Source organism: Pipistrellus hanaki (genome assembly GCF_964339955.1).
Source record: "Pipistrellus hanaki genome assembly, chromosome: 1".
Lineage (NCBI taxonomy): Eukaryota > Metazoa > Chordata > Mammalia > Chiroptera > Vespertilionidae > Pipistrellus > Pipistrellus hanaki.
The window spans coordinates 73,009,460-73,033,555 of NC_140503.1; the positions used below are offsets into that span (position 1 = coordinate 73,009,460).

At 44.1% G+C, this 24,096-nt stretch overlaps 1 protein-coding gene across 1 annotated transcript; it reads left to right on the forward strand.

The window, feature by feature from the left end:
• Positions 1-3,374: 3,374 nt before the first annotated feature.
• LOC311622361 (dehydrogenase/reductase SDR family member 2, mitochondrial-like) lies at positions 3,375-23,225 on the forward strand. The gene is made up of 9 exons (XM_084883448.1): positions 3,375-3,468; positions 14,667-14,856; positions 16,659-16,836; positions 17,165-17,266; positions 18,391-18,461; positions 20,040-20,091; positions 22,235-22,369; positions 22,641-22,696; positions 22,955-23,225. Exons 2-9 carry the CDS (start codon positions 14,717-14,719, stop codon positions 23,064-23,066), a joined length of 846 nt encoding a protein of 281 aa, XP_084739574.1. The 5' UTR covers positions 3,375-3,468; positions 14,667-14,716; the 3' UTR covers positions 23,067-23,225.
• Positions 23,226-24,096: the final 871 nt, after the last annotated feature.

Genomic DNA, 24,096 nt, shown 5'->3' on the forward strand with positions numbered 1-24,096 from the left:
GAATTGAGGAGATCAGGAACTAAAAAGATCACCCCTGTGGATATTAACATTTATAATAATTAAGACAGGCCCAGTACTGAGAAGAGAGGCAAATAAATCAGTGCTAAAATCTTCAAGAAATAAGGAGTTATAAACTGGAGGTCAGATGACAGCAAAAAGTAGGATGAAGCCAGCAGACTTACAAAGAAGACTAGTGTTCACAATATGCAAATAGTCCTTAATAATCAATAAGAGACAAACAATTCAATAAATAGAATAAACAATTTATAAAAGAAGACCCATCAGACTTGTAAAGAGAACCAACCTCACTGGTAAGAAAAAAAAAATGCAAAGTTATATGAGATGCTATTTTACAGGTATCAGAACAACAAATATGAAAATGTCTGAGAGCACAAATATTAGGAATAAGCGGAGGAACAGGAGCTCTCATACGAGTGTAAATTGGTACAATGGCTTTGGAAAACAAATTTGGCAATGTGCAGTAGCGATCAAGATATGTATGCTCTTTGATCCAGCTTCCCCCTTCCAATATAAACTCTAGAGAGAAGCTCACACATGTGCAGTGCAAGGACATGGGGGTGAGGATGTTTGTGACAGCATTATATGTGCTAGGTTATAGACAGCCCAAATGTCCATTAACAGGACATAGTTGTGTGTATTTATACAAGAGGATGCTCTGTCCTGTGCAGTGAAAGTGAATGGATTATCAATGCATGTGTGAGGTTCAATTCCAAAAACATAAAGTGGATGAACACCAGTGCGTTTACCACTTTTGGTAAAGCTTAAAAGCAAGCAAAACAATGTGTACTATTTGTGAATGCATGTATAGTAAAAATGCAAAAACATGCCTGGCCAGTGTGGCTCAGTGGTTGAAGCATCAACCTATGAACCAGGAGGTTATGGTTCGATTCCTGGTCAGGCGCAGGCCTGGAGTTTCTGGCTCGATCCCCAGTAGGGGGCATGCAGGAGGCAGCCGATTAATGATTCTCTCTCATCATTGATTTTCTCTCTCTCCTTCTCCCTTTCTCTCTGAAATCAATAAAAATGCATATTTTTTTTTAAAGCATGGACAGAAATGATGCACACAACCTTTGAACAATGGCCACCTATGGGGAGTGTGGAGAGAGGGCAATCATGGTCTTGAAGAAACGCAGAGTCTTCTCTTTGATTTGCAATGTTGTTGTTTTTCTGATGTCTTAACCCCTCCCTGGACCCCCAAATTATTAGTGAAGTTCCTGGTAACCCAGGCCCTCCCCTGTTGAGAAGAACCTCCCCTCTTCTCCGCCCTCACTCCATTACTCTCTCAGGTAGAGGCCTCTCTCTTTCTTCCCTCTTCTTGACTGAGTTTGCACTTTTACAAAAAGCCAGAAGAGCATTTGGCTTTAAACTGTATTTGGCCTTCCCTCTTGCAGAAAAATCCCAGGAATGGAATTACAAAAGACCTAGATACAAAGAACCTGTGTAGAGTAGGGTGGGGTGAGGTTGTGTGGAGGCTGAGAAATGATATGGTGAGCAAAATACATTGGTACAATTAATTAACATCTCAAAAAACAATCCTGGTGCATAAACATAGTCTAATATTTTTATGTTTTTCCACCAGGACCCATTTTTATTTAGATAACTTCTTTCATTTCAACTTCTTATTAGATAATTCTGCAAAGACACTAATAAATTCTGATTCTTTCATAGTCTTTTTTCTCTAAGAATTTTTTTTTAAATATGTTTTTCTTGATTTCAGAGAGGAAAAGGGAGAGAGATAGAAACATCAATGATGAGAATCATTGATCAGCTGCCTCCTGCACACCCCCTACTGGGGATCCAGCCATTAACCCAGGCATATGCCCAGACCAGGAATTAAGCCCTGACCTCCTGATTCATGGATCAATACTCAATAAATGAGCCACACAGGCAGGGCTTTAAGAATCTTTGTAAGCCATGAAACTTTTATTTAAATTTGTCATTTACCCATGAACATTTACAATAATGCTTTTTGTGTGTGTTAAACCTCACCCAAGGACATTTCCCCATTGATTATTTATTTATTTATTTATTTATTTATTTTTAGAGAGTAGAAAGGAGGATGAGAGGAGAAAGAGAGAAATATTGATATGAGAGAGACACATTAATTGGTTGCCTCCCACACATGCCCTGATCATGGCTGGGGAGTGAACTGGCAACCGAGGTACATGCCCTTAACCAAGAATCAAACCCTCAATCCTTTGGTTTGAGGAACGATGCTCTAACTGTTACCAGTGAGAGAATAAGACAAGGCAATGAGATCTCTGTTCTTGTCTTCTTGAGGGAAAGATTTCAATCAAGAGTTATGTAGAAAAGCAAGCAAGAATGTATTGTCCACAGCAAAAATATACTTAGCAGAGTGAAACAAGGAAGGGCATAGAAGCCACAGGAGAGCCTGGGCTGGGCTGCCTTAGCTCACTGGGAAGTCACAGAATAGGGGCCATGGAGAAAGGTTCAGGGGTTAGCCTGGGGTGAGCTGCCACTACCCATTTCTCCCACGGTCGCAAGTCTCATGGGGTCCCTTAGAAGTTAGGGGGTACATGTCTATGGGGGAAGGAGAGAGGAATGCACAGGTTTGCTCCCTGTAGGAAGAGTGCCATGTTTTCATTAAAAAAAAAAAAAAAAAAAAAAAAAAAAAGATGAAGCGAATAGGGAAAGTATTATTTGCTAAATGTGGGAGTTGAATATATTATGTTGTTCTTTTCCAGTCATTTAAAATATTGCACAATTGAAGAAGTCCATGGCATATGTAGGAGCACAGCACTTTCAGGGACCAGATCAACACATTTTGACCTCACTGTTCAGTGTCAACTTGCACACATTTCCGAAGGACCCAAAAATTTCCTAACAGTGCTCTTAGTGTCAGGAAATATGCAGAGTAAGTAGAATTTCCAAACACATGTCACAAGTATGAACACTCCACTCATAGAAACACAATTCATCATAACAAACATCAAGAGGAGCCAGAAATGCTTTTGAAATTCAGCCAAAACACACACACACACAGACACACACACACACACACACACGGCTCATGTCCACTTCCTTACCAAGTCCCTTCTCTCTTACTGCAGTCATCACCCCATGCTCCCTGTCTGCACTGCCTCTGGGAATGTGAACTCCTGTCTTCTTCCAGACACTTTGTGACCAGGAACCTAGTTGGGGCAGCTTTAGAGGGAGGCTACTGAGGGATTACTCAGGGAAATTATTGGTAATTCTAAGGACATCACATTAATCTTAGATGTTTTCATGATTCATCAAAGGGCTTGGGAGGGTGGTGAGCAGGGAGGGACAGGGTGAATTTAGGGGAGTGTCTAGAAAGACAAAAGGGGGCAGGATGAAGCCCTTATATACCAGAACACACAGGGCCATCAGCAGAGTTCCATGACTGCTGTGTTCCCAGGCTTCTGTTCAAGGATCGGAGAAAAGCACTGCGTCCATCTGTCCCAGGTATGTCTGTCTATTGCCTCCAGGTGTCCTCCTTGGGGCAGAGGACTCTAGATACTGGAGAGGCCAGAGACCTCTAGGAGACATACCTCTTCTCAGCACAATCCCTACTCTGAAAGTCTTTCTTTTTTTTTTTTTTTTTTAAATATATTTTATTGTTTTTTTACAGAGAGGAAGGGAGAGGGATAGAGAGTTAGAAACGTTGATGAGAGAGAATTATCGACCAGCTGCCTCCTGAACACCCCCAACTGAGGATGTACTCGCAACTGATGTACATGCCCTTGACCAGAATCAAACCCGGGACCCTTCAGTCAGCAGGCTGACGCTCTATCCACTGAGCCAAACCGGTTTCGGCAACTCATTAAGTCTTAAGATTGGCTCTGAGGCCTCAGTGGTCAGTGACCTACCCTGTTCACCACCAGAGAGCCAGGCTATGGACAGGGAGAGTCTTAGGGCAGACACTCAAGTCCTTATCATAGAAGTGCTAACCTTACTTATTTTATAACTGGAACTATCAAGTAAAGTCCCCATTCCTGCTGTGGTAGCAAGTTTCAGCCACTGATGGAGGCACCAGTAAGCCAACGGGCCCCATCCTTAGAGACCTTGGCCAGCAGGGCCTTACAGCCTGGTCTTAGGAAGGATGAGAGGATCTATCCAAGCCCTCCTGTGAATCCTGCTGCCTTAGAAGTGTGTCTAGAGGTTTCTTCAGTGAAACTGGACCACGCTATTTTATTTTATTTTATTTTATTTTTTAAATATATTTTATTGATTTTGTACAGAGAGGAAGGGAGAGAGATAGAGAGTTAGAAACATCGATGAGAGAGAGTCATCGATCAGTTGCCTCCTGCACACCCCCTACTGGGGATGTGCCCGCAACCAAGGTACATGCCCTTGACCGGAATCTAACCCGGGTCCCTTCAGTCCCCAAGCCAACGCTCTATTTATTGAGCTAAACCGGTTTCGGCTGGACCATGCTATTTTAGAAAATTTAAGAACAGCCCAATTGTCATACATGGTACAGAAAGTCTCTAAGTGTACAGCTAATTTAAAGTTGTGAAAATTTTAGTAACATCTTTTGGTATTCATAGCTTTAATAATCATTGCTAGGTTCTGCACTCAAATTTATGACACAGTCTCTCAAAATCAGCTAAAGAATGCATAGGTTATCAATTTAACAGTTAACTTTTTATTTTGGAATAATTTTAGATTTACTGAAAAGTTGCAATGATAGTGCGTAGAGAGTTCCTGTGTCCCCCTTCACCTAGTTTCCCCTAATGTTAACTAGCATCTTGTATAAAACAGTGGCACATTCCTCAGAACTCAGAAGGTAACACTGGTGTAATATTAGAACCAAACCACCTACTTTATTCATATCTCACCAGTTTTCTCATTGCTGTCCTTTACCACTGCATGATCCAATCCAGGATGCCACCCTGCATGTAATCCTCCTGTCTCCTTAATCTACTCCCATCCATCAATTTTTCAGTTGTATTTTTTGTGGCCTTAACATTTTGAACAGTTTTGGTAGATATGCTGTAGAATGTACCTGAATTTGGATTTATGTGATGTTTTCCTGATGATTAGACTGGGATGATGGGTTTGAGAGAAGGATATGACAAAGGTGAAGTGCCCTTATCTCTTCAAATCAGAAAGTCCATGACAGCACAGGATTCCTGTGGGGATGTTAACCTTGATCATTTGGTTAGGGTTAGGGTTAGCCAGGTTTGCCCACTGTGAAGTTTCTATGGTCCCTTCCCATTATTTACTTAGTAGTTTTTTTGTGTTAGTATGGACACGTGTGTAACTGTTTTATATTTTAGATAAAAATTCAACACAACGGGATTTATTTTGTTGCTCATGTTTTTGAGCTTTGGCCATCAGGACCTCTTTCAGTTTGGCTCCTCTGTCCTTTCAGCACCCCTTCAGTTGTTCACTTCCTGGAAGAACAAGATGCTTCAGGTTCATCTAGTATTTTTCCTGCTTCAGCACTAGACTCAGACATTCCTCCAAAAATTAACTGGGCATTTAAGAAAAGTAGACTTTTAAATAGTATACTTTTTGTTGTTAATAAACCTTATCCGATGATAATTTTTCATTGATTTTTAGAGAGAGAGGAAAGGAGGGAGAGAGAAACAAGGATGTGAGAGAAACATGTCGATTGAGTGCTTCCCCCACACACTCTGACCCTGGCTGGGGATTGAGCCTGCAACCAAAGTATGAGCCCTTGACTGGAATCAAACCGGGGTCCCTTTAATCTGTGAGTTGACACTCTATCCACTGAGCCAAACCAGTTAGGGCTCAATGTTTAAATCTTATAGAAAACTTGTGAAGTGAATAAGAGTGAAAATTCAAGGGCCAAATTGTACTCCCACCAAAGGAAAACCATCTTTAGAATTTGATGTGTTTTTTCCCCCCAATAACTTGTTGGTTTTCTTTATTTTCAGTTTCATAATTTGTGCTTTTAATAAATGTGTTTCTCTTAGGATTTATTAGTGTTTTTCTCTTACTAATTTATTGAATAAAAAAATCTATGTTATTATTTTCTATTATCTCTTTTCTGAAAAATGTATTTAAGACTCTGCTTTGTTCTCTGCGGATTGCTTTTGACCACATGCTATCCTGTTTATTCTTCTGCAACGTGCTCAGACTGCTGCTCATTTCTAAACAGTGATTTCTGCTTTGATTTTTCTCTTCCAAAAGCTATTTTATATGGGGACTTAACATTTCCAGGTATATGACTTGGGGAAGGTACTGTACTTATGTGTTAATTTATATTTTGTACATATGTCACTGAATAAGGATGCTCCACATAATTTTTGCACTTCAGAATTTATTGAGATTTCCATGTTAATTATTATGTAAAATTCTCTATAATCTTACATCTTGTCCATTAAAGTGTTAATTTCAGAAAGATATATGTTAAGTTACCTGGTAACTTTGTTTTTGTCAATTTTATGTGTTAAACCCTGTCCGGTTTTCTAAGTGGTTAGAACATTGGCCCATGGACTAAGGGGTCTCCAGTTAATTCTGGTCAAGGACACGTGCCTCCGTTGCAGGCATGTGCAGAAAGCAACTGAGTGATGTGTCTTTCACATCGGATGTTTCTCTCTGTCTCTTCCCCTCCCTTCCACTCTCTCTAAAAATCAATGGAGAAAGTGTCTTTGGGTGAGGATTAACAACAACAAAGAAAGTTAAACTTATGTGTTAAGTACATAACAATGACTACTATAATTTTTGTTTTATGTATAGTTTATGAATATAAATTATTCAGTTTTCATTTTAATACATTTTCCCTTGAATTATATTGTCTAATTATAATATTATCTTACTTACTTGTCCTTTAATATTTGCCTGCTATGCCAACATCTATTTCTTTTTTGTCAATCTTCCTTAGTCATTTTGTTCTAATTGTGTCTCTTGTGAATTATATTTAACTGGGTTATTAAAAGACTTAATTTGAGAGATTCCATCTTTTAGTATGTAGACTTAATCCATTTGCATTTATTATGAATATCCATGTACATTTGGAATTATTCCTGAAATCTTATTTTATGTTTTTCATTATGCTGTCTTTTTCTTCTTTTCTTCCTTTTATTGTATTAATCCAAGCTTCTTTTAAAAATATATATTTTTTAATTGATTTCAAAGAGAGGAAAAGAGAGGAGAAAGAGAGAGAAAAATCAATGATGAGAAAGAACCATTGATTGGCTGCCTCCTGCACACCCCCTACTGGATCAAGCCCACAATCTGGGCATGAGCCCTGACCAGGAATCAAACCATAACCTCTTGGCTCATAGGTCAAAGAGCCACACTGGCTGGGCTAATCCAACTTTCTTCTGTTTTTCTTTTCTTTTCTTTTCTTTTAAATAAATTTTATTGATTTTTTTTTACAGAGAGGAAGAGAGAGGGGTAGAGAGTTAGAAACATCGATGAGATAGAACCATCAATCAGCTGCCTCTTGCACATCCCTTACTGGAGATGTGCCCACAACCAAGGTACATGCCCTTGACTGGAATCGAACCTGGGACCTTTCAGTCTGCAGACCAATGCTCTATCCACTGAGCCAACCGGTTTTGGCTCTTCTGTTTTTCTTCTGCTCTTGTTCAGGGGGTGCTTGATAAAATGGCAGTGATTCAGAGAAGAATTCTAATGGCCTAAGCTCCTCCGAATGCAAGTACCCTGTTCTGACAATTACCCGGCCCCTCCTACTCTTTCTATCTGTTGACTCTGAGCTTTGGGGCACCTATAGCTGCTCTCAACTTTTACTGCTGTTCTCCCATGCATTAAAAAATATTTTGAACTGGAGCTTTCTCTAGAAAGCTAACTCTAGAATTTCTCATAATTTTTATAAAGATTTTTTGTGTTGTTTTGCTTTGTTTTTATGTGTGTTTTGTATTGCTTTGGTTTTGTTTCCTTTCTTCCTTTTTAAAAATATATTTTATTGATTTTTTACAGAGAGGAAGGGAGAGAGATAGAGAGCCAGAAATGTCGATGAGAGAGAAACATCGACCAGCTGCCTCCTGCACCCCCCCCCCCCCACCGGGGATGTGCCTGCAACCAAGGTACATGCCCTTGACCGGAATCTAACCTGGGACCCTTCAGTCCGCAGACAGATGCTCTACCACTGAGCCAAACTGGTTTCGGCCCTTTCTTCCTTTTTTAAGAAGTATCTTTTAGTGATGAAAGGGAAGAAGAGAAGGCTGAAGTACATATTTAATCTATTACTTTTATTCTATCAAAGCTTATTTACTTTCAGGCTTATTTACTATATTTTTCTGTATAGACATTTTTGCTAATATAATTTCAGCCATGCTGTATATAAGTTTGCGTCATGATTTTTCAGTTAGCATTTTATTTTTTTAAAATAAATTTTTATTGTTCATATTATTACAAATGTTCCTCCCCCGGCCCCCTCCATTGCTCTCCTCCATCAGGTTCCCACCCCACCCTCTGCCCTTTCCCCACCCCCCCATTGTCCTCATCCATAGGTGCACAGTTTATGTTCAGTCTCTTCCCACATCCCCCTCTCCCCTTTTCCCCAAGAATTGTCAGTTCACTCCCCTTCCATACCTCTGATTCTATTATGTTCAACAGTTAATATTGTTCATCAGATTTTTTTTTAATTTCCTTGGTTTTTAGAATCACTTGTTGATAGTTACATATTTATTGTTCATAATTTTTATCTTTATTTACTTTCTCTTCCGAAAAAAACCCCTTTCAGCAATTCATATAATTCTGGTTTGGTGGTGATGAACTCCTTTAGCTTTTTTTTATTTGTGAAGCTCTTTATCTGGCCTTCGACTCTGAGTGATAGCTTTGCTGGATAGATTATCCTTGGCTGTAGGTTCTTACTATTCATCACCTTGAATATTTCTTGCCATTCCCGTCTGGCCTGCATGGTTTCTGTTGAGAAATCAGCTGACAATTGTATAGGTGCTTCTTTATAGGTAACTACCTGCTTTGCTCTTGCTGCTTTTAATATTCTCTCTTTGTCTTTTGCTCTTGGAATTTTAATTATGATTTGTGTTGGTGTGGTCCTCTTTGGATTACTTTTGTTTGGAGTTCTGTGTGCTTCCTGGACTTGTAAGTCTAATTCTTTCACCAGGTGGGGGAAGTTTTCTGTCACTATTTCTTTCAGTATGTTTTCGATATCTTGCTCTCTCTCATCTTCTGGGACCCCCATAATTCTGATGTTGGTTTGCTTGAAGTTGTCCCAGAGGTTTCTTACATTATCTTCAATTTGCTGGATTCTCTTGCCTTCTAGCTTCTGCAGAGGAGTGTCTTCTGGCTCTTTATGTTCCAAATCTTTGACTTGATTCTTGCTATCTTACATTCTGTTTTTAGGACTCTGTTTAATCTATTTTTATTTATTTATTTATTTTTTAAATCAATCTTTATTGTTCATATTATTACAAAGGTTCCTCATTTCTTCCCCCCTCCACCAGGTTCCCACCCCACCCTCCGCCCCCTCCCCATCCCCCATTGTCCTCATCCATAGGTGCAGTTTATGTTCAGTCTCTTCCTCCCTCCCTTTCCCCGATAGTAAATCCCTTTTCAGATAGTAAATCAGTTACTTAGCATTTTCTCATATCAATAATACCTCCACATGCCCAATGATACATTTCACACAAAAGACATTTCCAAATAGGTCAACCAGCCTCATCCAGGCCCCACCCAAGGCACTCACAGATCAACACCCCAGCGCTATACTAACTCAGCACATCCAGATCTAAGCCTTCATCACTTGATTCAGCAGACCCTCAAGTTCCCACAAAAGTTTCCAGCCATGTCTGAGAGGCAGCCGTGGGACAGGGGTAGGCGAGGAGCGAGCTGTTCCGGGCCTGGCTGCTCCAGGCCTGGCCTCTGTTGCTCTGGTTCGTTCCACAACCAGCTGCTCCGAGTCTGATCACTTCCACTCCCGACCTAGTTGCTCTGGACTTGGCTGCTGCTGCTCCAGGCCTGGCCACACCCGACGCGGCTGCTCCGGGCCTGGCCGCTCCCTGGCAGCTGCTGCTCCGGGCCTGGCCACACCCGACCCGGCTGCTCTGGGCCAGGCTGCCCCTGGCCCGGATGCTCCGAGTCTGGCCGCTCCCAGCCTGGATGCTCCGGGCTTGGCTACTGCTGTTCTGGGCCTGGTTGCTCCCAATCCGGCTGCTCTGGGCCCGGCCACTCCAGGTCTGTGTGTTCCTGGACTGGCCACCCTGGGCTTGGCTGCCTCCGCCTCAGGCCTGGCTGCCACTGCCCCAGCTCTGGCTGCTCCAGTGCTGGCTCTTGTTGCTCTGGTTCTGGCTGCTGCTGCTCTTGGGCCTGGCTGTTGCTGCTCCGGGCCCGGTTGCCACTGCCTTGTGCCTGGGCACTCTAGGCCTGGCCGCCGCTGTTCCAACATTCTGTCCTTTTTTTTTTTTTTTTTTTTTTTTTTTTAAACGCATATATGTTGCAATGTTGGTTGGTGAGTTGAGTTCTTACTTAGTCTTTGATTTTTCAAGATCTTCTTTGTATTCTTTCTTAAGTAATTTTACTATCTTTTGCTCTCACTTGATTTCTTCACATTGAGAACTTCTTTGGTTTCTTCCTCCTTGTCCTGGGAGCTCAGCAGGTTGGCCTGTGGCACCCCTTTGTTCTCCGCGGGCTCCCATGTTGCTCCAGCCTGTTGCCGGGGTCGGCGCCGCCCAGGAAGCAGCCCATGGCCTTGACTCCGTTCCCCTCGCTCAGAGGTCGAAGCTCAGTGGCACCCCCCGCTCTGGGGGCCCCTTCGCCCGGCTTCCTGCCGGCGCCCGGCTGGCTGGTGTCCGGCAGGGGCTCCTGCTCCCTGTCGCATTCCTCCAGTCTGGAGCTTTTTTTTTTTCTCCTTCCCGCTAGGGGAGTCTAGGATCAGAGTCAACAGACTGTCCTCTGCGCGCAGTGCGCGCGACTCTGGGGGCTCGGCTTTTCGCCGCTCTCCCAGGACTCCACCTCACAGCCCTGTCTCCCTCTGCTTGAGCCTGGGTCCCCAGGGATTGGCCCAGAACTGGGGTTCAGAGCAGTCCGGACTGAGGCTCAGTGCCGCCGGAGGCCCTGTTCCTTCCGGCTAGGGTAATCCAGCATCAGAGGCAACATTCAGTCCTCTGTGCGCAATGTGCGCAAGACTCCGGGGGCCCTGCTTTTCGCTGCTCGCCTGGGATTCCGCCTCACAGCCCCGTCTCTCCCTGCCGGAGCCTGGGTCCCCAGGGTCTGTCCCATAACTGGGGCTCAGCGCTGCTGGTTTGGGGGTTCAGCCCAGGCTTGGGGTTTTATTTCCTTCCTGCTAGGAAACGCCAGGCAGTACCCAGCCCTCTCCTCCTCTCCGGCTGCGACCTCTCCGCGTGCGCGTGCATGCAAGCGTGCAGCATGTCTCCGTACCTTAGGCTTTTTTTCAGCTCCTCTGATTTTCCTTCTGGTTTTCTCTTCCTTCTTGTTGTAGAATTTTCAGTCAGTCGACTACCTGTAGCTCTGGGCGATGTCCACTCTTCATTTTAGTTGTATTCCATTGAAATTCTGTGCTGCTGCGGTTAAGTGTCTACCCGAGGAGCCATCTTGGATCCTCTCCGTTGGTTTTTGTTTAATATTTTTTATTTCAGTCAATGTATTCTTTATTTTTTGCTGATCCCTTATCATTTCTTGTTGATTTCTTATTAATTCTAGTTGGTCCTCAAAGGTCTTATTGACCTTTTCTAGGAAATTCTTGAAAAACCTTACAAGCGTAGATTTCAATTCTATATCCAGTCGCTTTTTGTCCTCCATTTCTTTCATTTGTGATCTATTTTGTCTCGGCATTTTTGCAGCTTCCCTGAGTTGGTAGCCTTAAAAGTCTCTGTGTTCTGCTTGGATGGGGCGGGGTTTCAGGGTGGAGCCTACAGCTTTGGCTTCCATCAGCCCCGCCCTATGCGGCGCCTGCGTCTCAGGGTCCTTCAGTCCTCGTTGCAAGCGCCTCTGAGAGAAAGGTGCCCTCGATTTTCGCCTGCTGCCAAACAGTCTAGGCTCTCCCCCAATGAGCCTGGTATTGGGGTTCAGTTCAGTTGGAAGTGGCGTTGGAGGTGGCGTTCAGAGCAGTCTGGAGCCCCTGTCTCCTTCCCGCCAGGGCAATTCCGTGGCACAGCCAACCGTCCCTTCTCTGCCCGCAATGTGCGCACTTCCGGGGGCTCTGCCTTTCGCCGCTTCCCCGGGGTTCCGCCTTACAGCCCAGCTCCCTCTGTTTGAGCCTGGGTCCCTGGGGTCTGGCCTAGAACTGAGGTTCAGAGCAGTTGGAACTGGGGCCCAGCACAGTTGGAGCTTTTATCTCCTTCCTGCTAGAGAACGCCAGCCAGGCACTCAGCCTCCCTCCTCTCCTGCTCTGTCCTCTCCGCGCACGCTGCGTGTCTCCATACCTTAGGCTTTTACAGCTCCTCCGTGCTCCCTTCTGGTTTACTCCTTGCTTCTCGTTGTAGAATTTCCAGTCAGTCTACTTTCCTGTAGTTCTGGGTAATGTCCATTTTATATTTTAGTTGTATTTTATTGAAATTGTTGTGTGCGGCTGCAGCTAGGTATTTACCTGTGCAGCCATCTTGGAACGACTCTCTCAGTTAGCATTTTAACAAAAACATTTCAGAATTGTTACAAACTACTTATGAACACCATTTTTAATGGCTACACAAATTCCATCAAGTAGCATGAATACCATATTCAGCATTTAAGTTTATCTCTTTTTTCAACGATTACAAATCAGATGATAAAGGTCCTTATCCATAAGTCTTTTTTATATGTAAAATGTTTTAGGTGAATTTATTCACATCTTTAAAGGTCCCATCTCAAACACAATCACACTCTGAAGCCATAGAGGTTAGGTCTTTAACATATGAACCTCGGGGCAGGAGGACACAATTCAGTCCACAATATTTCTTGATATCAACAGCATTGAACTTGCTTGGAAACCCAGAGATTTAGGTAGTAAGTGCATGGTTGTTTAGAGCTTTTATGTTGAATACAGATGTGAACTTGTCTATTTTCAGCGCTCTATGATTTTGTTCCTGGGAAGGGTTACGTTAGCTTCCCATATTATGCAACAGCTTAATAAACTGGGTTAGATCACTCAGAAAATGGAATAAGGATTAATATTATACAAAAAATAAACACTAGAGAAACAATGATTGGCTATTTTAGTCATTAGGGCCTAGAATAAAGTTTATGGCTCCTTGAGTGTGATCATCATTTATTTATGTCAAAATACCATTTTGTAAAAACATCCACAAGCTTTTTTCCCTCCTAAGAGAAAGTCCAAATTCCCATTGTGTTACCACACCATCCCACCTTACCTGCTCTGTCTCTGCTGGTCACCTCTTTGTTCCACTCCAGGGGCAGTCCTCAGCTAGTGACTGACAGGAGTTGGATGTGCCCCTGTGCTGGTAACCAACTGTCTGATTTGTCTAGGACTTAGCAATTTGCTGGAAAGTGGGCCGTTCAGTGCTAAAACCTGCAGTCCTAGAAGCAGAGATTCTTGGTCACCCTAAGGCCAGTCCCTTGTCCTCCCTCATCAGAGAGCTCAGTTGGTTGAAGCATCATCCCATACATCAAAAGGTTGCAGATTTGTTTCTATTTCAGGGCCCATACAGGGATCAACCAATCAATTGATGTTTCTCACATCCATTTCTCTCTCTCTCTCTCTTTCTCTCTCTCTCTCTCTCTCTCTCTCTCTCTCTCTCTCTCTCTCTCTCTCATTCTTTCACTCTCACTCTCCCTTCCTTTTTTCTCTAAAATCAATTAACATATTCTCAGGTGAAAATTAAGAAACAAAAGTATTGCTCAGAGTTCAATAAGATTGACCTTCAGTTATAAATAGACATAACTCGCTTGACAATGTACCACTTATGGGCTATCTTCCCTTCTGTCTCGCTCCTTCCACTCCCCTACATTGCTTCCCAAGGCCATCTCCAAAAAAATTACTTCAGTTTTTAGTGTGATGCTGAGGTAGCCAACACAAGACAACTATTGTTCCTTGATCTCCCCATAAAATTGAGGGAAGGTTTGGAATGAAAGATGTGGGATTAGAGAAAGTTACTGAAGAAATTAGGTATTGCTGAAAAGTTACAATGACATAGGTGCCATAGGATCTTTGGGCATGGGGGTCTGGACAATATGGCCTGGAGTTCAAGAGATGTGAGGTATGGGACCCATAAAAGCTTTTTAAACAAAGGGGGAGTGGCTGGACTTCTATCTCAGTTGGATCAGAGTCATTTGTGATGCGGGGAAACAACTTGCCTCTCAGAAATGCTGACACATCTGGTATATCTGATGAGGAGCTATTGCTTCAGTTGGGGAGCTGAAGGAAGAGGAGTTTGCAGCAGGTAGGAAAGGTGACAAGAGCTTGGACCAGGGTGGTTGCAACAGGCTGGGGAAAGACAAAAGTCCAATGCAATTTCTTTGTGAAAGAATAGATGTATGGAGAGGAATACAAAGGTGACTCTCAGAAGACCACAGAGATATTCCTTGTTTGTTGGTGAGTCAGGTAAGTATCACTCAGTCATCTACCAGGGGCCTGGCATCCCAGGGAAGCCCATTTTGGGGAACTGATCATGGGAAGGACATGAGCTGCTCTGTGCTTTCCTGGTAAATTTAAAGGATGGTAGGTCATCTATCAGAGACTTCAGTGGAACCCTCCCACGAAGGATGGGTGGAGACAGATTCTAACTTCATGACGATTGTCTTCTCAGGTTCTTGCCCAGCGTGGGTCCAGGAGGACGGAGGCCATACAGTGACTAACATGTTCAGGACCATGTCTTGGGCCTTTAAGGGTCTTCAACGCTCCTCGGTCTTTCTCTCAGCAAGAATGAGCAGCAAAACGGTAGATAGAAGCTGTCCACTGGCTGGGAAAGTAGCTGTAGTTACTGGGTCCACAAACGGGTGAGTGAATGGGAGTCCATGTAATGAACAGATTTAGAGTCCCCATCCCAGAGCAGGGGAGGTCCTTCTCACACATCCTTCCTGATACCTCCATCTCATTACACAGCTCTGGCGTTCATCATTAACCCCAAACTCAGTGTGTCTTCCCAAAATATCCGGTTTCTAAGTTCCAGGAATGATAGATTTGGAAAATTAACTGCTCCTGGTTCAATCAGAGCAGTGTTTGAATCTAGTCTCTGCCGCTTACTGGATGGGTAACCCTAAGCTATTTAACATATCATCATCAGGACAGCTCTCTCTCTCCATCCTTCATGGGCACGTGGCCATGGACTTTTAGAGTCCTGGTCTAATAGGGAGAAACCAGAGACCTACTGGTCTCTCAGACTTAGGGATTCCATTGACTGCAGAGAGTTCACTGGCAGTAGGGCACTGGGCAAGGCAACTTCTCAAGATCCATTCAGAGAGCTTACATAGATGTCCCTCTCCTGGTGACATCTCTTCCTGTGTACCTCCAATTCCACATATACTCTAACTGCCTTAATGGGCCACAGTCTTTAATGAGTCATTACCATGGCAGGAGGGGGAATTCTGGTGGCCAGGGGCTCTGTCCTTTTGCCCTTTCATTGTCAAATTTAGATCGCTTTATTTTAGAATTGTTAATATCCCAGACTTTCACATCACCATGATATTTAATTTATTTTTTAAATATGTTTTTATTGATTTCCAAGAGAGGAAGGGAGAAGGAGAGAAAGATAAAAACATCAATGATGAGATAGAATCATTGATTGGCTGTCTCCTGCACGCCCCCTAATGGGGTCCTAGCCAGCCACCCAGGCATGTGTCCTGACCAGGAATCGAACCATAATCTCCTGGTACATAGGTCAATGCTCACTACTGAGCAAAACTGGCCTGGCCCCAATCATGCTTTAAATCTGTATGTCCCCAATGCACAAATGAGTAATTCAAAACTCTATGTTGTCCTAGCAGTTTCTATAAGAGAGGGGACATATGCCTTCTGCCCTTGATCGCAGGTACTCAACCAGCTCAAGTCAAAAGTGCTTCTGACCTCCTTAAAGTAAGGAGCTAGAGAATGGGGGCAGAGCATGTTCTCAGCATCAAAGTTTTTATTTTATTTTTTATTTATTTATTTATTAAATATATTTTATTGATTTTGTACAGAGAGGAAGGGAGAGAGATAGAGAGTTAGAAACATCGATGAGAGAGAGTCATCGATCAGCTGCCTCTTGCAAACTCCCTACTGGGGATATGGCTGCAACCAAGGTACATGCCCTTGACAGGAATCGAACCCGGGACCTTTCAGTCCCCAAGCCGAAGCTCTAGCCATTGAGCCAAACCGGTTTCAGCAGCATCAAAGTTTTTAAATTGCAGGAGAGAGGAAAGCTTTAAGGCTTATAGAAAGTGCAAGTAACACCAGAGGCCTCTGGCTACAACAAAAGGAGAAAACACTGGGCAGTTAAAGATTCTCTGCCATTCACACTGGATGCCCAGCACATGTACATGTGTTCTGAAGGATCATTACTTTTTTAAAATGCCCTTCAATTAAACTGTTATGAAAATTTTCTCATCCATATGATTGTTATACATATAGTTGTGAAAATTAACTGGATTAGTCTTGGTGAAGGCCTGATGTATAGAAAATGTTCAGTAGTTCCTCTTTCCCATTCTAGAGGTTTGGAGGCAGTTCTTGAACCACACTGTGAAACTCAATTTGTGTCTCATGATCAGCCTTCCAGGAGGCGAGTGGAGAGGGCTGAAGCCATCATAACCATCTCTGCCCTCAGGATTGGCTTCGCCATTGCCCGGCGTCTGGCCCAGGATGGGGCCCACGTGGTGGTCAGCAGCCGGAAGCAGCAGAACGTGGACCGGGCACTGGCAACACTGCAGGGAGAGGGGCTGGGTGTGTCTGGCACCGTGTGCCACGTGGGGAAGGCTGAGGACCGAGACCGGCTGGTGGCCACGGTGAGGAGATGGGTAGGGTTTGGAGGTAACAAGAGGAAGAGTGGTCATTTTAAAAACATAACCTGATCAAGTGAACAAGCGAACAAGGGCAGGAATGAAAGATGGCCATGTGCTTGACATTGGTTACTCCAGAGCCTGAGCAGGCTTACAGAACTGCATGGAGAAAAGTTTTAATTCTGATGAGAGACAGCTCTCCATCAGCTTGGTGTGGCCTCCTCCTGGATTTAGCCACACAGAGACCCAGGGAGAGCAACCAGGAAACACCTCCCACAGCAACAGAAAACTTTTGCTCCCTGACCCTGGTCCTCATTGCCCCTTCTCACTGCAGGCCCTGAGACATTCTGGAAATGTTGACTTCCTGGTGTGCGTGGCAGGAGTCAATCCCTATGTGGGAAGTACCTTGGAGAGCAGTGAGGAGGTCTGGGACAAGGTGAGGTCTGGGGACACCAGGTAGGGCTGATGGGATGTCATCCTCTGTGCGACCCTCTTTCCATCTCAGCTCCCACACACCTTCTCCTCACAGAACAACAAGCACCGAGCAGGCCAGGTGCCTGGACTCTGACCCTCAATTCCCCATCTGTGAGATGGAGGCCACCATGAGTTTGACATGCTTGCTACACTCTAGTTCTATCCCCCACTGTTCATGAGCTCCCAGTTTGCTGGAAGGGTTCAGCAGAGAGCCAGATCATCACAATCAACGTGGGACACAGAGAAGGGAATGACTCCCTTCCTTGCCTAAGAATGTTTCATGTCCAAGGCTTAAACCCTGAAATCCAGCTGTATTAGTTTCAGAGAGCTGCTATAACAAAGTACCACAACCCAAGAGGCTTACACACAGAATTTACTGTCTCACAGTCTTGGAGGTCAGAAGGCATCAGCAGGGTTTGTTCCTTCTGATGGCTATGACAGAATCTATTCATGCCACTCCCCTAGCTACTGGTGATTTGCTGGCAATCTTTGATGTTACTTGGCTTACAGAAAAAAGTATCACTCCAACCTCTGCCTTCATCATCACATGATATTGTCAGTGTGTGTGCGCTCACAAACTTCCCTTCTTAGGACACCCTTCATTTTGAATTAGGGCCCATACTATGATCTCATTTTAACTACGTCTGCAATGAGTCTAGTTCCAAATAAGGTCACATTATTGAGTACTAAGGGTTTTGACTTTAACAGAATTTGGGTGGTACACAATTCAGCTTATAATGCCAGCCTTCCCCAGACTCAATTGTCCAGTGCCTCCTCAGGTCCAGATGAGACTTTTTTTTCTTTTTTTTTTTTTCTGATACCTTTACAGACACAGGGAGACATCCTGCAGACTCTGGGTATGAGGCCTGCAAAGTCTTCCTGATCTCAAAATTTCCACTTTTTCAGGATGCCTCCCCTCCTCCCCTCCCCTCCCCTGCAACCCATGTGTGTCAAAGAAAGCTAGCACTCTCCCCATTGGCAGAAGCCAGCGCGCCCATGTTCTAAAGTGGTATGTTTGCTGATACAGTGAGAACATGCACTGGACTGAATGTCTCTCCTCCCCACCCGCATTTGCTCTGATTTCAGATCTTGAATGTCAATGTGAAGGCCCCGGCCCTGCTGCTGAGCCAGCTGCTGCCCCACATGGAGAACAAGGGGTGAGGGCAGGGAAGGGGAGAGGGATGGAGACATTGTCAAATATGAAGCAGGGGTGGTAAAGAGGAGCCAGGTGTTCAGTTAGATCTTTCTTCTGAGCAGCAGGCTTAGCTGAGCCAGTAACACAGGTGAAGTGAGAATTTGACTTTAAGATTCTAGGTCAAAGAATTCTATCCATTACTGTTGTTCTCTCATAGCCAGAATGCCCATGGAATCTGGCAAGGACTCTACTAGAAGCACAATAAGAATACACAGACAGAAAGGTCCAGAGTCCTCACAGCTGTCCTAAAATCAGAGGAATGCAAGTGGTCGGTCTCTCTAGGATAGTGAAAGTTTAACTTCATATTCCTGTCTTCTTGTATGAATACCCAATTTCTAGAGTGCCCAGAAATCGGCAGGGACTAGAAGAGAGAAATGGGATTCTAGTGACAGGAAGCCCCAGAGTTCCCATAGCAGTCCTGGAATTGGGGAACTGAAAGTGGCTTCTCTTAGGCTGCATGCAGCAGATCAGGGCACAAAAGTCCAGGTTGACGACACTGAGGCACCCTGAAGCCTGTCTATAATATGAGTGGTGGAATTTCCAAGTCTCACTCAACTCTTATCTCTCAAACTTTTTTATTCTTGGCCTAGCCATGTCCTCCATTATCTTCTCTCATCATCCCTGCTCTGTGTGTGTTGCACAGAACAACCTTTAGACCCAGGGTGAGTGAAGAGATCAGAGACAACGTTGGACAAGCAGGGTGTTGCTAAATTATGGATAGCCTTGACTGTTGTAATAAGGAATTTTGTTAATATTTAGGAGACAAAGGTGAAAATCATATGATTGTTTGTTATAATTATTTTAGGCATACTCAATCTTCTTCCTAAATTAAAAGAGAACATGAAGAGAAAACACTTGAGAGACGATGAAAGTATCTTGATTATTGGCTCACACAGAATAGACACTGAGGGAAAGGGAATGAGTAGGTAGAGGGGAAAAGTGAGGCAAGAGTGCAGATTTCTCAAGAGGACCAAACAGGTTCCGGAAAGGAAATTTTAGTCTACAGTATCTGATGTGAAAGGAAACTGGAGGGTAGAGAAGTGAGGTCTGAACAAGTCATTAGACTTGGTGAGTGTGGAAGCACTGAGGATACTTAAAAACTTTCCCAGAGGATTTTGGGGTAGGAGTGTACTGGGCATGCAGCTTCTGAGATTAAGATTCCCAAGGATCCACTGAGAAGTACTTTCAATATTACACTTAAGCATGCCTGGTATAGAATACCCTCAAAGCCAGTAAATGGAACAATAGTCTAGAATAAAGGCAAATGTTGGCTGTATTTTATAAAAGTGTTCATACTAGTACTCATTGATGGATTGAGCATCCAAGTGTGGATGAAAACATAAACTTGGTCCTGGTCCTCAGGATGCTCAAGGCCAGAGGAGATAGGCTGAAGGAAGGCAGAAATGGGCTCTAATCTGAACCTAAATTTCTTTCACTCACTTTCATGGTTCACAGTCTCCACTTCCTTTCATGCCTAGATGTATCTATTTGCCTCACTTATTGTGGCTCCAACATATTTATCCCATCCTTCTCTTCCCAGGGGAAGCTCTGTGGTTCTGGTCTCTTCAGCTGGGGCATACTTACCAGAATATGTAAGTATAACCTTCTATAACTCTAAATGAAAAGAATGGACATACCCCCATTTGCCAAGAAAAGTGGAGATGTCCAGGAAGATCCCAGAACAGGCTATTGCTGGTGGGACACACTTACACACACATTTGATCAATGGGTGTCTCAGATCCTCCTTCTCCAGAAAGGACATACATGGCAGACTTTTAACTTTTTTGTGTGATATTCTCAATGATCTCTGCATTGCTGAAGAGATTTATTTATTTATTTATTTATTTTAAATAAGTTTTTATTGTTCATATTATTACAAATGTTCCTTTCCCCCCCCACCATTGTTCTCCTCCACCAGGTTCCCACCCCACCCTCTGCCATTTCCCCACCCCCCATTGTCCTCATCCATAGGTGCACAGTTTATGTTCAGTCTCTTCCCACATCCCCCTCTCCCCTTTTCCCCAAGAATCCTCAATTCACTCCCCTACCATACCTCTGATTCTATTATATTCAACAGTTACTATTGTTCATCAGATTTTTTTTAATTTCCTTGGTTTTAAGATTCACTTGTTGATAGTTATGTATTTGTTGTTCATAATTTTTATCTTTATTTACTTTCTCTTCTGAAAGAACCCCCTTCAGCAATTCATATAATTCTGGTTTGGTGGTGATGAACTCCTTTAGCTTTTTTTTTATTGGTGAAGCTCTTTATCTGTCCTTCGATTCTGAGTGATAGCTTTGCTGGATAGATTATCCTTGGCTGTAGGTTCTTACTGTTCATCACATTGAATATTTCTTGCCATTCCCGTCTGGCCTGCATGGTTTCTGTTGAGAAATCAGCTGACAATCGTATTGGTGCTCCTTTATAGGTAACTACCTTCTTTGCTCTTGCTGCTTTTAATATTTTCTCTTTGTCTTTTGCTCTTGGAATTTTAATTATGATTTGTGTTGGTGTGGTCCTCTTTGGATTCCTTTTGTTTGGAGTTCTGTGCACTTCCTGGACTTGTAAGTCTAATTCTTTCACCAGGTGGGGGAAGTTTTCTGTCACTATTTCTTTCAGTATGTTTTCGATATCTTGCTCTCTCTCATCTTCTGGGACCCCCATAATTCTGATGTTGGTTCGCTTGAAGTTGTCCCAGAGATTTCTTACATTATCTTCAATTTTCTGGATTCTCTTGCCTTCTAGCTTCTGCGGAGGAGTGTCTTCTGGCTCTTTATGTTCCAAATCTTTGACTTGATTCTTGCGATCTTACATTCTGTTTTTAGGACTCTGTATAATATTTTTTATTTCAGACAATGTATTCTTTATTTCTTGTTGATCCCTTATCATTTCTTGTTGATTCCTTATTAATTCTAGTTGATCCCTTTTCATATCCTCATAGGTCTTATCGACCTTTTCTACGAAATTCTTGAAAAACCTTATAAGCGTAGATTTGAATTCTATATCCAGTCGCTTTTTGTCCTCCATTTCTTTCATTTGTGATCTATTTCGTTGTCTCGGCATTTTTGCAGCTTCCTCATGGGGCAGGGTTTCAGGGTGGAGCCTACAGCCTTGACTTCCATCAGCCCAAACCTATGCGGTTCCTGGGACTCAGGGTCCTTCAGTACTTGCAAGCACCTCTGAGAGAAAGGTGCCCTCGATTTTTGCCTGCTACCAAACAGTCTAGGCTGTCCCCCAATGAGCCCAGTATTGGGGTTCAGTTCAGTTGGAAGTGGGGTTGGAGGTGGCATTCAGAGCATTCTGGAGCTTTTGTCTCCTTCCCGCCAGGGCAATCCCACGGCACAGCCAACCGTCCCTTCTCTGCGTGCAATTTGCGCTCCTCCGGGACCTTCTTTTGCTGCCCCCTGGGGTTCTGCCTTACAGCCCAGCTCCCTCTGTTTGAGCCTGGGTCCCCAGGGTCTGGCCTAGAACTGGGGTTCAGAGCAGTCGAGTCTGGGGCCCAGCACAGTCAGAGCTTTTATCTCCTTCCCGCTAGGGAACGCCAGCCAGGCACTCAGCCGCCCTGCCCTTCCTCTCCTGCTTCGTCCTCTCCGTGCGTACAGAGTGTCTCCGTACCTTAGGCTTTTACAGCTCCTCCACTGAAGAGATATATTTATACACACAGGCCTAGAAATCCAATAGAAACTCTCCTCCTCAGTTACTTATTTGCCATCCACTTCTCTTTGTCTTCACAGAGGCTAGGGGCCTACAATGTTAGTAAAGCAGCCATTCTGGGACTCACCAAGACCCTGTCATTGGAGCTGGGACCAAAGGAAATAAGGGTGAACTGCCTCGTTCCAGGAGTAATTGACACAGCCTTCAGCAAAGTGGTAAAGACCAAAGACAACTTCTGCTCCTGCCCCACTGAGTGCCAGGGTCCCCTCCCCTACCAGGCCATGTCCCAGAGACACCTGGCCCTGTGGACTCTTGTTCTAATGCTCTGGTTCACCGCCTTTGGGATCAGCAGCAGAATCAGGATTGTATTCCTCTGTGAGAGATGAGCTGAACCCAGAGTGCCCCCCTCCACAAAGGTGTTTATGATGTGGAGCCATTGTGATTTCATCTGGATGAGCAGCACTAACCATTTGACTTTTCCTTTAGCTGTTTGAAGATCCAGCCTTTTGGAACTATATGAAGGGACGCCATGGAATACAGAGGTAGGTTGTGTGTCCTTTGTAGACCTGGTTAACGTAACTTCAGACCTTCATGATGAATAAAGATCACCATCACCTCTCTGCATTCCTCTTTTGGAGATTTGAGCCCTGGGATGAGTAAAAGTCCCTGTAGAGATCACATATCTCCACTTGCAGCCTTTCTCTCATGATCATAGGGGTCTTGACTTCCCAGCATCTTTCAGGAGCCCAGGGCTCACAGGAAGATTCATCACTCTTAGCCCACCTCCTCTTTCCATACAGAATAGGTCAGCCTGAGGACTGTTCAGGGCTGGTGTCCTTCCTCTGCTCTCCAGATTCCAGCTACATCACCGGTGAGAGCATTGCGGTGGCCGGCTTCTCACCCCACCTCTGAAGGACATGAGCTCTGTCATAGAAGTGCCGTGTGGCTCTGGGGCCACCATATTGAGACACCTCTAAAAATGATAAGCCTGTACTTCAAATACACACTTTAAGTTCAACATAATCAGAGTATGAAACAATAAAGAACATCAGAAAAGAAGCTTACAGCATGAAACTGTCATTAATGTTTTCACTTTTCTTCATCCCTTTCCCACCTTGGTAATTAGGAGCCATGGTCACAGAGCACCATGGAGATTTCTTGGATATACACAGAAATAAGCCCGAAATACAAGGGAGTTCATGTGAGGAGATTCAACCCTCTCCAACAGAGGAATGGAATGGATGAATCAATGCTGAGTCTCCCCAGTTGGTTTTTCAGAGTATTAGGCAAGAATGAGACTCTGGTCAGGCCAGTGTGGTTCAGTGGTTGAGCATCAACCTATGAACCAGGATATCATAGTTTGATTCCAGGTCAGAGCACATGCTGAGCTGTCAACTCAGTCTTCAGTGTAGGGTAGGGGTGTCGAACTCAATCAGAGAAGGGGCCAAAATCTAAAATCCAGCCTAAATCGCGGGCCGAATGGTTTACTGAACAGTCATAAAATGACAATGTCATAAACTGACAGCGGAGTGCAGTGATGACAACGCGGTGGGGGCCACATTGCAAGGCCTGGCGGGCTGGATTTGGCCCGCGGGCCTTGTGTTTGACACATGTGGTGTAGGGCATGCAGGAGGCAGCTGATCAATGATTTTCTCTCATCATTGATGTTTCTGTCTCTCCCTTTCCCTTCTTCTCTGAGATCAATTAAAATCCTATTTAATAAAGAGGGAATATGCTAATTGACCCTCATGCCATCACAAAGATGGTGGCGCACACAGCTAAAAAGGAGGGAATATGCTAATTGACTCTCATGTTCTCAGAGATGGTGGCACTCACAGCCACAAGATGGTGGTGCCCTGCTGGGGCGGCAGGCACATGGCAAGGCCTGGCCTGCCCCCAGGTGGGCCTGGCTGTTCTGCACCCTGCCTCCAGAGTTCCCCCA

What these genes read in the sequence shown, in the direction of transcription:
- LOC311622361 (XM_084883448.1), top strand. Translation starts at nt 14,717, where the DNA reads ATGTTCAGGACCATGTCTTGGGCCTTTAAGGGTCTTCAACGCTCCTCG. An exon ending in GGGCATACTTACCAGAATAT is followed by an intron (nt 20,092 to 22,234) that starts GTAAGTATAACC and finishes TTGTCTTCACAG; the next exon opens with AGGCTAGGGGCCTACAATGT. An exon ending in ACACAGCCTTCAGCAAAGTG is followed by an intron (nt 22,370 to 22,640) that starts GTAAAGACCAAA and finishes CTTTTCCTTTAG; the next exon opens with CTGTTTGAAGATCCAGCCTT.